At 43.6% G+C, this 17,729-nt stretch overlaps 1 protein-coding gene across 1 annotated transcript in view; it reads left to right on the forward strand.

Annotated features, from left to right (window-relative positions):
- The window catches only part of IQGAP1 (IQ motif containing GTPase activating protein 1), a 260,699-nt gene that overhangs the window by 158,637 nt on the left and 84,333 nt on the right, over positions 1 to 17,729 (forward strand). The window contains exons 8-12 of the mRNA XM_040342541.1: positions 389 to 567; positions 2,485 to 2,575; positions 8,041 to 8,204; positions 13,526 to 13,610; positions 16,543 to 16,706. Coding sequence (XP_040198475.1) covers positions 389 to 567; positions 2,485 to 2,575; positions 8,041 to 8,204; positions 13,526 to 13,610; positions 16,543 to 16,706 — 683 coding nt within the window. The remainder of the gene's footprint in view (positions 1 to 388; positions 568 to 2,484; positions 2,576 to 8,040; positions 8,205 to 13,525; positions 13,611 to 16,542; positions 16,707 to 17,729) is intronic.

Consider the following 17,729-nt stretch of genomic DNA (forward strand, 5'->3'; position numbering starts at 1 on the left):
GGACAGTAATATAATCCTATGGCTAAAAGCGATGTTGGATTGTTTTGTGACCCATGTGTGACTCACAAATAGGAATCTCTGTTCTTAGTTTTACTCTTTATTTTTTTTTATATTCTACAGATTGTCAATATAGAGGATCATAAATAGTAGACATATTGGGGTTGATTTACTAAAACTGGAGAGTGCAAAATCTAGTGCAGCTCTGCATGGTAGCCAATAGGCTTCTAACTTCAGCTTGTTCAATTAAGCTTTTACAATAAAACCTGGAAGCTGATTGGTTTCTATGCAGAGCTGCACCAGATTTTGCACTCTCCAGATGTAGTAAATCAACCCCATTGCTTTTGGTAAGTCTGAAAAACACAAATATTTTTTTTTCTATGTTCTGCAGTGCATGCAGCTGTCATTGCAATCAATGAGGCAGTGGATCGAGGCGTTCCTGCGGAAACCTTCACCGCACTCAAGAATCCCAACGCCATGTTGGTGAACCTTAATGAGCCTCTGAATACTGTCTATCAGGATACACTCTATCAAGCAAAGCAGCATAAAACAGAAAATGCTAAGAAGCGGGTGAGTGACATATCTAAAACAATTCTATTTCTAATTGGAAAAGCAGGTCGATTTTTTTTTTTCCTCGCAAAGTGGTTACATGTCTCAATAACTAAGTGATTAAATGTGTATCTAAAACCAAAACGTTATTTTTTATTTGTTTCTGTTTAGAAGTGTTGAAGAGTTAGAACAACTGTCAGATTTTTACTTTGCCTGTGTCCCTGCTAGGAAGATTCACTTTCACGATTTGTCCATGACCAGGACTAAACATAATTTTTGAATTGTCACCAAAACAGGAATAAAATTGAAATCTTCTATTGGAAACAGTTGTTCTGGTGAAAACTTTGTAGGGGGTTGTTCACACCAGCACGGTGAGCTAAAAGTACGGCTGCTGGTGTGCGCTGTGAGACACCATGGTGACACTATGCTGATCCCAGGGCATAGCACTGAGATATTGCCATACAGTGCTTTTCACTGCAGCACTGCAATGCTGTAGTTCACGTTGCAATATACTAACCTGGACAACAAAAAATATTGTATGCATGCAGTAGACCACAACCATGTCTTTTTGCCTTGTGGGTTTCGCTGTGCTTAAAATGAGCTTCCAGCATAGCCTGTAATCTAGTGTGAATGAGCCCTAGGAGGGGAGTCACTCCACTATGGAGAGATTTTGTTTTACTTCCTGTTTTGTTTACCGCACAGGAAGTGAAGGAAATTTTTTTAAAGAAACTTGACAGGTTTTCACTAAAAACATTTTTGCCTTTTGATGCACTTTAATCCTTAGGGTAGCCTTGGCTTACACTGCCTGATTATCCAAGCTAGTTGTAAGTTGATTACATCCCCTTACCAACAGCATGGTTATCTTTAAAGTGATTCTTGTAGGTTAACCACCACTGACCAAATCTTTTTTCATTAAAGCCCAACTCGGGCAAAAAAAAAAAAAGTTTTCCCTTACAGGGGGCCTGTGCTCGCACTGCAAAGGTTATAGGGTTTGTAAAGGCAGAAGGTTTTTTAATGGATTATATGCATTAAGATAAAACACCTTCTGTGTGCAGCAGCCCCCTAATACTTGGCTGAGGTCACTCTCTGTCCAGCGATGTCAACGAGCTGTCCAGATTCTCCTTCCTGATTGGCTGAGACACAGCAGCAGTGCCATTGGCTCCTGCTGCTGTCAATCAAAGTCAGCTAGCCAATCAGGGTAAGAGGTGTCAGGGCCAGGTCGGGGCTCTGTGTTTAATTGGGTAAAGGGAGCTGTGACTCGGCTTGGTTTGCCCTCATAGCAAGCTGCTTGCTGTGGGGGCACTTGGCAGGAGGGAGGGGCCAGGAGCACCAAAGAGGGACCCGAGAAGAGGAGGAATGCGGGCTGCTCTGTCAAAATCCACTTCACAGAGCAGCTAAGTATGACGTGTTTGTTATTTTTATAGTAAAAAAACAAGACTTTACAATTACTTTAACGGCTGTTTTTTTTAGGGGATTGGAGAAGGGAGATATACTTGCCGAATTCTCTGATCCTCCTCACACAAGACCAGTCCCTGTGGCTTCTTCCAAGCCCCCCCCCCCCCCCACGGTATTGTGCAGTGAACTATTCCTGACGTCGTCATGCCCATAGACCAGCTCTAGACTCAAGGATGTCGGAGAGTCCACCGCTGGATCATAAGGGAGCGCCGTTTGCCGCTTGAGTGGAGGATCAGGTGAGTATAAGCTTTCTGGTAGCCCCTGTACAAAACAAGCAGTTAACCTATGCAATGCCCCACTGCTTGCAAAACATTTTTGTTTTTGTTTTTTTGTTGGCCCGGAGTTGGGCTTTTTATTTATTTATTTTGATAGGACTGGAAGTTTTTTGTTTTGTGTTTTTTAAATGTGCCTGTCCAGTTTGCATGTCTGTACCAATGAATAATTATTATCCTTTAGTAATTCTGTTCATTCCTCTCTGTCTAGAACACGTCAGAGAATGCAGGAGAAGAGCGTGATGTATATGAGGAATTGCTGACCCAAGCAGAAATTCAAGGAAATGTCAACAAAGTAAACTGTAAGTGCTCTGCTTCACTACTGAATAGTTTCCTATTACCCTCCAGCCAAGTCTGTTTTATTGAAGAGAACCTATAGCCTTTGGAAACTTTTTATTGTCTATTAAAGAGAACCTATAGCCTTTTTTGGATTTTTTTTTTTTTTTTTTAGATATACATGTAAAAAAGATAAATGTAAAAATTCTTATCAAAGTGTGATAAAACATTTTTAAACCCAAAAAACAAAAATGTAATATATTGCAGTTCTTAGATGTGATCGTTCTATTTTTGGGGGCTTTTTTCACCGGTTCTTCCCTGTAAAAAAATATACGGTATATACTGGAGTATAATCTGACCCGAATATAAGCAGAGGCACCTAATTTTACCACAAAAAAATGGGAAAACTTATTGACTCGAGTACAAGCCTAGGGTGTCCATCTGCATGCCTCACTGTGCCCATGCCTCACTGTGCCCATGTCTCACTGTGCCCATGCCTAGACTGACGTTTAACATGGGAGTCTATGGAAGGGGTGCCAAGCTTTTAAAAATCGGTGCTACATGTGTGCCAAGTTTGGGGTCCAGGGGACTTACGGCCAGCCGGTACCGGGTCCCCAAAGTCCGGAAGATCAGGCGAAAAAAGGTGACTCGAGTATAAGCCGAGGGGGGCATTTTCAGCACAAAAAAAAATGTGCTGGAAAAACTCTGCTTATACACGAGTATATACAGTATATATTTTTGTGCTAGGGTGACAACACTCTCTCACCGTACTATATCCATGGAGTATCGGCATTGTCACCCTAGGACAGGCCTACACCTTTAATGCAGAGAATGCATTAAGCTAAAAGATGTTTTAGGTTCAGTGCAAAGAAAGTTACAAGGACACTGAATTTTTGATGGGATCAATACATAGTTTTCTATCCTTTCAAAAATCTACTTGGTCTGAAAAACACAGTCACAACTTGTAAAGGTTGGTAAGCTACAATATATTACCTTTTTGTATTTGGGTTTAGTTTTACTTTAGGAAGGTTAAATCGTTGTTTCTATGTATAGTTTGTAATGTTATATTTACATTGGGACAGCTATGTTTGCTCATTACATAAGCAGTATTTGCTGCCTTCCTTTTATCTCATGGAAACTGTTCAGTAATTGGGAAAAATAAACTTTCAGCAGACTTCTGAGGATGACAAGCCCTCACATTGTGTGTTAAGCAGAAACCATGTTATCTATGCCTTAACAGTAAGGATGAGCTCTGGCGTGTTCGCCAGGAAGTGTGCACGGCGCTGCGCTAATAACAGCCAGGGAGACATTTCACGATCCCTGCAGCCGAGCATCGGGACAATGTCTCCCTGGCTGTGATTAGCACAGCGCCGTGCACACTTCCTGGCGGGCTATGCATGTGTTCTATGTGAACATGCCAGAGCTCATCCTTACTTAACAGTAAGCAATGTGAGCACAGTTTGTATTGATGGCAAGACATTGGCACATTTTTCTGAAATGTTTTCTATGTTTTTTGTTTACTAATAGGTCCACTTTAGCCCTGGTTCACACTGGTCTGGTTTTGTGTGGCACTATTTTAGCGCAATTTCAAAGCCACAGATCCATGCAATTTGCAGCCCACCGATTTCATTGTGGCTTGCGACTTTGTTTAACAGAGGTCTATGCAAGTCGCAATGAAATCAGCAAAAAGTCGTTTAGGGACCTTTTTTCAAAGTCGCTGCGACATGAGTCACGGCAGCTTAAACAGTTCCATTGCTGGCAATGGGGTTCGATTTGGAACTGTCAAACCACATCACAAATCACCAGTGTGAACGAGGGCTAAACCAGTTGCTGAATGCATAAGTTGTATGTGCAGCAGCAAAGGGCTTGGCTTTAATGCCCACACAGCGCACATATGCGTAACCGGGCTGCCAATGTTTGTGCTCAGAGTGCATTCTCAGCACAGAGACTGAGCTGTCAAAGACAGCTCTTAGTGCAGACTAATGATCGGTAGCCAGCAGGAAAAGCTCCTGATCATGTGACCATTGTGAGGGTCAATCACAGTGGTCGTATAATTGGCAATCCTTCCAAACCCTGAGCGGTCAGAACTTTTTTAAGGGATTCTGGGGCAGATGATAATGGGTTAAAGCACATAAAAATAAAAAGGTATGTCTCTGGGTAATATGGGCCTCATGCCACACTCACCTTTTAAATTGTCTTCTAACCTACCTTTTATAGAAGTTTCTTAAATCAGATTTTTCCCCATTTTTGTTAAAATCCACATGCAGATTCTTTATTTTGGTATAATGATAGGCATTTAACCACTTGCCAACCGTATTACTTGCATATACGGCGGCAAGGTGACACTGCGCTGGATCACGTATCTAGTATGTGATCCGACACTTCCAGGTAGGGGAGCGTACCTGCTGCTGATGACAGCCCACTTCCACTGTAATTATGCACAGCGGGAACCGCAGACTCGATGTCCACCGGCACCTGCTGATCATTCGGTACAGAGGCAGAACAGCAGTCTGACTATGTAAACAAGGCCGATTGCCGTTTTGTCAGTTGGAAAGGCATTGATCCTTTTGTTTCTGTAAAGCAGGGGCATGGATTCATGTCTTCCCTGAGTAAAAGCACATCCCACACTGCACAAAAACACAGGCTAGGTCACTGTTTCTCAAATCCAGTCCTTAAGGCGCCCCAACAGGTCATGTTTTCAGGCTTGCCATTATTTTGCACAGGTGATTTGATCAGTTTCACTGCCTTAGTAATTACCACAGCTGTTTTAGCTGAGGGAAATCCTGAAAACATGACCTGTTGGGGCGCCTTGAGGACTGGAGTTGAGAAACACTGGACTAGGCACACAGTTGACCCTTTGCTCGCCCCTGATGTTAACCCCTTCCCTGCCAGTGTCATTAGTACAGTGACAGTGCAGATATTTAGCACTGATCACTGTATTGGTGTCACTGGTTCCCAAAAAAGTGTCAGTTAGTGTCTGTTTGTTTTGCTGTAATATCTCAGTTCTGCTATAAGTAGCTGATCATAATTGCTAGTAAAAAAAAAAAAAAATTTCAAAACGTTTGTAGACGCTATAACTTTTGCACAAACCAATCTAAATACGCTTATTTGGGATTTTTTTTTACCAAAAATATGAAGCCGAATACATATTCCGACCAGGAAGAGGTCCTGAAACCGCCTTGACCAAAGTCCAGTATGATCTACTCTGGGCCCTGGACAGAAATGAGGCTTCGGCCTTGGTATTGCTGGATCTGTCGGCAGCATTTGATACCATCGATCATTCTAGACTGCTCGATCGGTTAGGGACTGTGGCAGGCATTGATGGTATAGCATTGGCATGGATGACCTCATTTCTGCTGGACAGGGTTCAGAGAGTAAGGCTGGGACTGCACTGCTCTTCTGATAGTCCCCTGTCCTGTGGAGTCCCTCAAGGGTCGGCGTTATCGCTGCTCCTGTTCAACATCTATATGAGGCCTCTGCTATATATCATCCGCCGCCACAACCTATCTTTTCATGTCTACGCTGACGACACCCAGTTCTACATTCCTCTGCCCAGGGATGGGGGGTCACAGATAACTCTGGCCACCTGCCTGGACGAAATTCAAGCCTGGATGGGGGCCAATTATCTTATGCTCAATGGCTCCAAGGCTGAGTGCATGGTTTTATGCAATCAGCCATGGTCGGGCGGTTTCCCTACCTGGCCGGACTCGTTTTCATCGGTCCCAGTGCCAGTCACCCAGGTCAGGGATTTGGGAATCATCTTGGACGAGAGATTGACGCTACGACCACAGGTAAACCAGGTGGTGAGTTCTTGTCACTTCCACTTGAAACTCCTGAGGTCGACTTTTCGCTTCATTGAAGAATCGCATTAAAATCTCCATGGTCAATGCCATTATCGGAAGTCGATTAGATTATTGTAATGCTTTGTACCTGGGTTTACCTAATAACATCATGCACAAATTACAGCTTATTCAGAATGCCGCTGCAAGGCTACTCACGGGTGTTGGTCGTCGTGACCACATCACGCCATCGCTGAGAGCCCTGCATTAGCTACCCGTGAAGGAACGGGTTCTGTTTAAGACTGGATGCATGGTGCACAGGGCTACCCATGGCAAGGGGCCAGTGTACCTGCAGGAAAAATTCACCAAGTATGTGTCCAACCGTACCTTAAAGCGGGGGTTCCGTGGGATATCGTTTTTTTTTTTTGCAATTATCATCAGGGCTTACCTGTACTCCCGCACTACGAGGGTGTCCCACTCCTTTAGCCGGCGTAAGCGCTGATATACCGAAAAGGATATATTAGATTTTCTGGCGATGGCCGTTTCCATTTTTCCTGTGGGCACTGTGAAACCGACAGGGTCTTCTTCCGGGATACTGTGAATGCTGGCCTCCCAGCATTCACCGCTCGATCCCGCGCATGTGCAGTGTTGACGGCGAGCGTCGCCGTCAACACTACACGGTTGCCAAAGCAACGGCCGGCGTACTCAAGTGACCGGCGAGATCTCGCGCGATTTGAGCACAGCGCGTCTCCGGAGGAGTCTCTGAAGCTGATTGACAGGACGGGGGAGAATGGCCTTACACGCCCATTCCCCGCGGGGGATTTTGAGTGACAGGTCGGAAACAGCTCCAAAAAAGGGGTAAGGAGCACTTAAAAAAAAAAAAAAAAAAAAATCGTTGGGTTTCTGTCTATGCCTAGCATTGGCATAGACAGAATGTGTAAACTCAGGGTGAACCACCGCTTTAAGGTCGGCTAATTTGGAAACTTTGGTGATTCCTAAATTTCGTAAGAAAAAATGCAGAGGGAGGACGAGTGCGGTCCAGGGAGCACAGTTTTGGAACTCCCTGACTCTAAAATTAAGGCTTGAGAATGATCTTTTTTAAGTTCAGGAAGCTTTTAAAAACTGAGCTTTTCAGTCTAGCCTATGGAATTACATAGGTTTTTATAGTTCTTTGATCTGCTACTATTTTAAATTTGATCTGTTCCGCTGCCTGTGTGTTTTTTTTTTTTTGGTTGTTGCTGTATTGTTGTTTTCGGCGCATCGAGGCCTACGGGTAACTGACTGCGTTTTGTACTTTTTTGTACTTTTAAGAATTTTAATAAATAAATAAATAATATTGGCTTAAACGGGGGGGGGGGGGGGGGGGTTTATAGCAAAAATAAAATATATATATATTTTTTTTCTTCAAACTTGTCAGTATTTTATGTTTATAGCGCAAGAATAAAAATAGAGCTGATCAAATACCACCAAAAGAAAGCTTTATTTGTGGGGAAAAATAGGACATACTTTTTATTTGGGTACGGCGTCACCGGACAGCGCAATTGTCAGTTAAAATAACGCAGTGCCGTATTGCAAAAAATGGCCTGGTCATGAAGGGGGTAAGTCTTCCAGAGGTCGAATGGATAAGGATACTGATCTTCAATTATATTACAATATATTATTTCCCCCCAAATTGTCAAACTATTAAACTTTTGATTTTGTTTTGTGTTTAGCGCGAGCAGCCATTGAGCGGATAGACAATGCTCTGGAGACTGGCAGCTCCTCTGTCTTGTTTGATGCCCTCAGCAATCCAGCACTTGCAATAAGAGGACTGCAGAGAGACAATTCGGAGTGGTATCTAAAACAGCTGCAGAGCGATAAGCAGCAGAAACTAGAGGTAAGTTACTGTACATATACATATATACCAGAGGGTGTAATAGAAACTCCAAGCAAAACTATAAAACAATTTGAGTTCAGTTGCATATTCCTTTAAAAGTCCTGAAATAATTTTTCTTTAAAATGTAAATAAAATTTCCTTTAATTCCAAGTTGATGTGCTAGCAAGATATTAATATAAGGATTATGCACATTCCTTTAAACATTTAGTTTAAATCTAGTATATCTAAACCCAAAAACGTAATATATTGCAGATTACAAGTCCTTAGATGTGGTGACTGCATCAGTTTTCCTTCGATGAAGAAGCAGTTGGGAGAGAGGTGTCCTGTAGTTAGAAGATAGCTTGGAAGACTGATAGGATTGCTTGATATTTTAGTTCATTGCACCGGAAGTTACAATCTGACAGGGTTTTTTGGCAGGATCAACAGTTATTTTAAAAATGTTGCCCAAAACTTGTATAGCCTGGAAAAAGAGAACCAATGGCATCAAAGCTAAGCACTTGTAAACTGCACGATATTATTATTTTTTGTTCTTGGATTTGGATGTACTGGAAGTCAGCTGGCCGATACTCTCCATATGTATAGAGAAAAGAGAAAGACCTTGCAGTGTAATACCATTAAAAAGTATTAAAAAGCACAGATTACACTTATGATTATGTAGATCCAAAGCAGCGATGTATAAACAGTAGAAAACAAACGCACACATGATGGCGGTCAGCACCAGCCTGCTCGTACAGTCTGACGTCACAAAAGTGGCTCCGCCCGATGTGTTCTCCTGTAACAGGCTTCGACTGTACATATGGGGAGTAACTGCCAGCTGACTTTTTCATATTTGACACTATGGAGCTGGATTAATTGCCAGCTGTGCGTTGGCACTGTTTAACTGCATTTTTTTGGCTGCCAGTGGTGCGCTTTTAACCCTGCGCTAGCAGTCGAAGAGGGGGTTAAAACCACCCTTGTTGCAGCGCTTTAGGAGCGTTGCCCATTCATTGCAATGGGCAGGGGAGTTCACATTCGGAAGGCAGTTTTCAGGCGCTTTACAGGCACGATTTCTAGTGCTAAAATTCATTAAAACTGCCTCGGTGTGAAAGGGGTCTAAGTTGAGTTCCACGATTTCTGGTAAGCGGCATGCATATGTGGTGAAGGGATTTTTTTATGACCACAACCATATATCTATAATTCATCATTTAATTCGGGTGTCTGTTTTTAAAACATTCTTCACCTGAGAGCCGTTCACACTATCGTGAACTGGGGGGGTGACTTGTGTCGGCCCAAGTCGGACGACATGTCAAATTACATGTTAGTCAATGAGAGCCGTCTTAATGCACACTACTGAAGTCGCTCCGACTTCAGGAAAGGTTCTTGTACTACTTCAAGGCGACTTCTAGGCGACTTCCATTGAAATCAATGGGTACAAGTCGCATCCCCTGTCTTAACTGAAACAACTTTCCAGGAAGAGAAACTAGTTTTCTCAGGCAAACCCCTCCCACATAGCTGATTGTTGTTTGATTGGCCACTGGCAATGTCGCCTGTCCTGGAGGCGACTTGAAGTGGCGTAAGTCGTGCTGAAGCCGCCTCGCAAAGTTGCGCACAAAGTCGTGTTGCCCCTGTGTGAACCGGCTCTGAGGGATTTTGTTTATGAACTTTTTAAAAGGACATTGTGTTTGTTTAAATATCTTTATCAAATTGATACATTCACCTGATGGTGGAAAATTAGCCCAGTGTCCTGTCAGAATACCGCTACTTTTCAGAAAATGTAACGAAAGTGACATTCTGAGCAAAATGTTTACTGCGCATGCGCCACACGTTTCAACATGGCCGCTATGCGTTTCAATAGGTTTCCCAATCTGATAGATTACGAAGGCAGCAGCGGACATCTTGTTACACCCAAGCAACTCTTCAATCTTACACTTTATGTTAGCCATAAACTCCCCTTATATACTGATATACAGTATTTTTAAATCTGTGACACTGTTTTGATTTTAAAAGCTGTGACAAGCTTGCAGTCAGAAGGTGGCGACACCCATCTTGGTACACCCTGCCCTGATATTTGGCGCAGAGGGACAGAGAGAGACCCTCACTCGGTCACGGTTAAATAGTCTATTTCGGTATATTAGATGGGTTAAAGCAGAGTTCCGCCGAAATTAAATTTAAGAGACTTCAGGTACAAATACTGCAGCTGCTGACTTTTAAAATATGGACACCCACCTGTCCAGGGCATCCGCAATGTCTTCACCCAAAGCCGACCTGTCCCTCGGCTCTCGGGTGGAGGCACCGCCATCTTCGGTAAGGGAATCAGGAAGTGAAGCCTTTCGGCTTCACAGCCTGGTACCCTACTCTGAATGCGCGAGTCTCGCTTCCACGTTCTTACTGGTCCCTGCTGTCTTCTGGGACCTGTATGGTTTCCAGAAGACAGGAGGGGGACGGAGGAGGGGCCGGACATGGCATAGATCACGTGGAGCCTGCAGCGATCTATGCCTGTGGCTGGCCAGATTTTGAGCCAAGGCAGAAGAACATGCGAGTGGAGCTGAATGGGCATGCGCCAGAAAATGAAGAAATATTCCCTCCACTCCGACCAGCACATGATCATCAGAAAGGGGCACAGATAATGGGAAAAATACAACCCCCCCATGCTAGTAGGCACGGCGGAGTGGGGGGTGTGTAATTCAATTTTTTTTCATTTTAATTCTGCACTGATTGTCTTTGAAATCGCCCCTGCCCCCCCTATTAAATCCAATCTGGGGACAAAACCAGGGACAGACTTGGTCCGGGGACAGTGTCCTCAATCAGGGGACTGTCCCCTGAAACTGGGGATGTCTGGTCACCCTAGCATAGCGGCCATGTTGGAATGCATGCGCAATGAGCAATTTTGTTCGCAATCGCTTTTGTTGCATTTTTTGATGAGTAGCGGTATTTTGATAGAACACCGGCAGAATCTGTTGGAGTTTATAGCAGAATATTATGTACAGTGCTATATTGGCCATATCCTCAGAGCCCATACAAAGGATTGTGAGTCAAAGCCGTTATCTGTCATGTGCATCCAAGTGCAGAAAAACACCATTAGTGGTGGTGTGTGATCACAGTGCTTTTGTAGACACCGTTTCATCCGGAAGTGCTTTGATGACACAGTCTCAGCACGTCATGTTTTGTCAGCCATGTGAAAGATAATGGCTTGTGGTGAGCACTTAGAATGCGTTTTGTCTGCAGTCATTGAGTGTGTGTGTCCAGAATACATGCACTTCAATCCAGGCATGCCCATCACTCCCTGAATGTATAGAAGTGTAGGGTGTGGATGTGCCTGCATGCCCGCAGTCACATGTATGGCCCCTGTATGTGCACACACACACTTTTATAAATAGACTACAGAAGGCTCTCTGTGTTATGCTCTGGAATTTGGGTGTGTGCGTTTAAGGGAGTGAATGAAACTTTTTGTGTCTGACCTGTTAACTCATTGCACATAAATCATTCCCAGAGCCCTGGATGTTTCACTCTCTCCAAAACCAGAGCTTAGCTCATTCTTTCCTCACCCGTCATGGTGGCATCTCCTCTTCTTGTTACTTTCAGCCACCAACAGTTTTTTGTATGGATCTGTAGGTGTACATTTTTTTATTTTATTTTTTTCTGTATTTTTTTTTCTTACATTTTTGTGCTTTTTAATTATTTCTGTGAAATGTGGTTATTATAGTTAAATAATATGCACTACATTTGTTTTTGGTTACATTACAGTTAAAGTGGTATTAAACCCAAAACCCAAATAAGTATTATATTGCAGGTTACCAATAATTAGATGTGGTGGCTGCAGTCATTTTTTTTTTCACCTGGTGATTTGGACAGTAGAATACCTCCTGCATTAGTGAGACACAACTCTGGAAGAGTGAGCATTGGAGGCACAGAAAACAGCATTGTCAGACAGGGCAGGGGTTGAGTGTTAAAAGAGAAGTAAAGGATTTTTTTTACTTGCCTAGATGGATGCAGCATCGGTCCAATGCTGCATCTGTCCCCACACTCTGTATGTAACCAACTCCCGAACCCTGCACTCTGTGTGTAGTGCACCCCTAAACCGCTCACTCTGTGTCCCATACAACCGGCCCTTTGAGGGCAACCATAGTTCGGATGCAACCAGGGGCGGACTGACCATTGAGTCACTCGGGCATTGCCCGAGGGCCCCATGCCACTAGGGGGCCCCATCAGGGTTGTCAGGCTCAGTAAAACCAGGGACAGTATGTAAAAATCTATGTTTTTTTTACATCTGTCCCCGATATGTCCGAAACCGACATGCTTTTGATGTGAAAATCCCGAGATTTTAGCTGCCCCGCCTCTGCACTGCCTCCTGGCGTGGTGGCCATCTGTAAGCCCAGGGGCCCCATAATCTTCTATTGCCCGGGGGCCCCATGAGTTGTCAGTCCGCCCCTGAATGCAACCTTCTCTGAATTGGAGTTTAACACCCCTGCTCTAGAAGATGGAAATCACTGTAGTAGACACCGCTACTTCAGAGATCTCCAATAGCTTCTGGGTCCTGTGCCAAGCAGTTGCATTCTGCAAACAGGAGGTGGAATGGCGGGGTATTTATTAAGAAAATGAAAAGCATTCTCTGAATAGCCCCTCTGCTAAGCAGGTGACCACCTGTGTTCACAGTGAAGCAGGACAGCAACTTGGCATGGGACCCAGAAGCAGGTGTAGATCGCTGAAGTAGCAGTGTCTGCTAAAGTTATTTCCAGCCTCTAGAAGGATCCCACAGCTATGGTATATGCATTGTTACATTGTTCCAAGCTGGACCCATGTAACTATGTAAAATAAATGCCATACCTGGAATTCTTCATCCCTGCATGCACTCTAAGCGATGGAAACTACCCTGAGTGCTGCACACCATCAGGACCTGACAGTCACTATATTAGAAGCAGCCACTCCACCAACACGTTTCGCCCTGTTCATAGGTCTTAGTCAAGAAGGTCATTCATGACTAGGCTCCGTGGGCAGGACAAAACATGGGGGGGGGGGGGGGGTTAGCCTGGATGGAGCTGGGCTGAGGCTGCTTATATGGTGTCCGTCATGTCCTAATAGTATGCGGCACTCGGGGCTATTTCCTTCCTTTTACTCTGATCATATGAGGAAGCACTTTTTTGAAGTGACAGCAGAGTGGCACATCTGGGCAATAGGGGCAATGCTCCACTGCTCTGTACAGGATAGCACTTGCTAGATTTTTCTTTAGTTATTTTATATTCATTTTGTGTTTCCATAGATTTCAAAGTGCTGCAAAATAAGTTGTCACAGTGCAATTATATAAAATTGAATGTGTTACAATTAAGTTTTTTTTGTTTCTTCAGAGTGGCCTCAGCGGACCCTTACAGAAGGAAGAGTTGCAGGCTGGAGTGGATGGTGCCAATGGCTTGGCTCAGCAGTTACAGAGAAGTAAGGAGTCATAATGTGATGTATTCCCTGTCTGGTTGGAACTGTGTAATCGCAAGAATGAGCCAGCTGCACTGCGAGTCTCATCCACAACATTAGGCACACATGGCAGCCGTCCAGGTGTGCCTCTCAGTCCTCAACCATGCTGGCTGGAAACAATGCATTCCAGCTCTATCTGTGGAAATATCTACTCTACCTCTTATCTGGTGAGAGCCAGCTATTTCTGTTTTATCCGCTGCTGCTAGTGAAAACAATGTGGGCTCTTCACTGCTAACTGTGAGATGAAATATCATCTTGTTAAAATGCTGCAGAAAGCAAACATCAAACACTGCACCGGCAACAAGCAACCAACACCAGAGGAACCATTATTCTGGTATATTAAGGTTCTGGATATGTAACCTGAACAATAGCACTTCACAAAAGCGGAGGATTGTAGTTGTTGTAAAGAAAAAGAAGGAAAAAAAAGCATAACCTGGTAAATAAAAGTTTCAGCTGTACAAATTTAAATGAATCAAATTTAATCAATCGGCAAAAAAAGAACGACAAAACATAATTTTTAACTTTTTGCTATAAAACATACCCTATATATATTCATCAATTTAGGCCAATATGTATTCTGCTACATATTTTTGGTAAAACAAAATCCCAATAAGCTTATATTGATTGCTTTGCGCAAAAGTTATCACGTTTACAAGCTATGGGATATTTTATGGCATTTTTATTAGTGATTTTTAGCGGGCCTGCGACATTGCGGCAGACAAAAAGTTACACTTTTTGGGGACCAGTGACACTAATACAGTGATCAGTGCTAAAAAAAATACACTCTCACTGTTTAAATTACACTGGCAAGGAAGGGGTTAACATCAGGGGCGATCAAACGGTTAAGTGTGCTTCTAGGTAATGCTTTCTAACTGTGTGGGGGATGGCTTAACTGGAGGAAGAGAAGAGATCTGTGTTCCTGATTAGCAGGAATACAAGATCTCTCTCTTCCTCTCTGACAGAACAGCGGTCTGCCTTGTTTACATAGGCAGACCACCATTCTGCCTCTCCTGGCTCCCGCTGTGTACAATCACAGCAGGAGCTGGTCACCGGCAGTACGCGCGCGTACCCGAGACCCCGAAGACGAAACATTGTACAGGTACGTTGTTTTGCGCAGCTGGGCCGCCCTGCCACAGTAAATGAGTAAGCAGTTAAATGGGAAAGACTACACTTCCTCCAGTGTTTGACTTTCGTAAAAGATGGGTGATCATAGTGACTGTAGCAGATGGCGGTGTGCAAAGCACAGTAAAACGTTGAGACAACACCAGCAAAAACATATAAAAATTTTAATGAGACATCAGTTATGTAAGCCTTACATTTAGGGCCACGTGGGACCCCTTCCTCAAAGTGTATAGTAACTGCTACAGCACCTTGAGAAAGGGACCCTGCATGGGTCTTTTCACAGGAGCATTTCGTTTGTTTCATCAGTTCAGTCAGGTTTCTTCAAAGAAAAAACAAATCTGGTTACGTAATTTTACCAGGTTCTTATCAGTTGTACTTCAGTGTTTTTTTTACATCCACTACCAATGCAAAAACAGATGCAAAACGGACTGTTTGTCTGTTTACATCTGTTTTTCAACCGTTTTTTTTCACAGAAGAAAAATAAGGCTTTGATCCGTTCCAAAAAGTGGATGGAAACGGATGTATATACATTATATCCGTTTACATCTGTTTTTTCCATAGAGATGCATTGATGTCCGTTTTTTTCATTTGTAAACGGATGGATGAAAAACAAACGGAACGTATTGGGAAAAGAGGCCCAAGGCTGAATTCACGCTGGCGTTAAAAGCCATTTTCTCTTCCGTTTATAGACGGACACAGCCTTCTTTGACATTAGGGTTATGCTTCTTCCTACCAGGAGAACTCTCCTGGTAGGAAGAAGCATAACCCTAATGTCAAAGAAGGCTGTGTCCGTCTATGAACTCAGAGAAATGGATTTTACGGTGAGTACAAAAATCCTATTTTTACAATTACAGCCCCTTTACGTAGAGGGTTTTTTACTGTAAGAGCGGCAAGGATGTGGAATTCCCTTCCACAGGCGGTGGTCTCAGCGGGGAGCATCGATAGTTTCAAGAAACTATTAGATAAGCACCTGAATGACCACAACATACAGGGATATACAATGTAATACTGACATATAATCACACACATAGGTTGGACTTGATGGACTTGTGTCTTTTTTCAACCTCACCTACTATGTAACTATGTACCAATAATAAATATATTTGTTAATCTATTTATGTGTGGTTGTTGCCTATAAAATCCCAATGAAGGGGGGCTCTCTTTTTCCTTTAAAGCGGTTGTATACCCGCAATCTTTTTTTTTTTTTTTTTTTTAAATAAACCTGCAAGGCAAAAGCCATAATGAGCTAGTATGCACCGCATACTAGCTCATTATGAAATACTTAACTTGGAACGAGGTGTAGAGAACTTACCTGGTCCACGCCGAGCGAGATGTCATCTTGCCTCGGCGTGTCTTCCGGGTATCGCCACTCCAGCGCTGTGATTGGCTGGAGCAGGGATTGGCAGGGGAATATCTCCTAAACCGTATAACACCCATACTAAAGTGCATTAGCGCTATAGGAGCATTTGTTAAGAGTTAGAAATTCAGTCAACTGTGAACAAGCCCTAAGGGTATGTTCACACCACTTGCAAAGAGAATACATTGGTGCATTATCCAGCGTAGTCCCACCGAATCCTACGTGCCTGGTTCACACCACTGCATTGTGGTGGTGTGTTGGCATGGTGCGCTCAGAAAAAGTACTTTTTTTTTTTTAAGTGCAGTGCGCTGCAAATCCACTGCCCTCATGTATGTGCTCTACATATATACATGGGAAAGAGTGTTCATGTACCCACAAGAAGTAGGTGTGTTTATGTACATGTATTTTCTTCTACAGGAATGGTTGCGGTGGTTCGGATTAATAATGCCATCAGAAATGGGGTTGCTGAAGAGACCGTGCAAGAGCTGATGAACCCAGATGCCCAGCTGCCAGAAGTCTTCCCATTTGCAGAAGATCTTTATCAAAGAGAACTGGCCACACTGCAGCAGCAGAGCCCAGAGGTGAGTTTTTACAGCATGGGCCACACTTCTCTGATTTGCGGGTTCAACATGGGAGGAAGAGGAATGAGTCACAAGAACCCCTATACCAGGAGATGGCAGTTATTTTTTTCTGTGTGGTGGGGGAGTGAACTGAAGTTAAATACACTATATTGCCAAAAGTATTGGGACACCTGCCTTTACACGCATATGAACTTTAATGGCATCCCAATCTTAGTCCGTAGGGTTCAATATTGAGTTGGCCCACCCTTTGCAGCTATAACAGCTTCAACTCTTTTGGGAAGGCTGTCCACAAGGTTTAGGAGTGTGTGTCTATGGGAATGTTTGACTATTCTCCAAAAAATGCATTTGTGAGGTTGGACGAGGCCTAACTCGAAATCTCCGCTCTAATTCATCCCAAAGGTGTTCTATCGAGTTAAGGTCAGGACTGTGTGCAGGCCAGTCAAGTTCCTTCACCCCAAACTCGCTCATCCATGTTTTTATGGACCTTGCTTTGTGCACTGGTCCAAATCATTTGGTGGAGGGGGGAATTATGGTGGGGGGTTGTTTTTCAGGGGCTGGACTTGCCCCCTTAGTTCTAGTGAAGGGAACTCTTAAGGTGTCAGCAAACCAATACATTTTAGATGTTTTCATAAAGTGATATGGGAGGTAGAAAAGTTTATACTTTCTATATCACTTCTGCTTTTAGAAAATGTAAGCACAGGAGCGCCGGTGTGAATAAGGCCTAAGACCCCTTTCACACGGGGCGTTTTTTCAGGTGCTTTTGGGCTAAAAATAGCACATGTAGGCCCCGATCGCATGATAACCCCCGTTTTGGGGGGGGGGGGGGCGGCATGGTTGGGTGTCCCGGGCTGTGGGGGGTTTGGGGCGGATGGTGGACCTATCTCCTCTTTTTTTCTCCCTCACTCTTTAACTCTCTTTCTATACTTTTCTCCACTTTCACTGAATGTCTTTTACTTCTTCACTATACCCTATATTCCTTTGGTCGCTAAGGCACACTGTGGCAGGCTGGATTCTGTGATGATA

Source organism: Rana temporaria, chromosome 3, assembly GCF_905171775.1.
Source record: "Rana temporaria chromosome 3, aRanTem1.1, whole genome shotgun sequence".
NCBI lineage: Eukaryota > Metazoa > Chordata > Amphibia > Anura > Ranidae > Rana > Rana temporaria.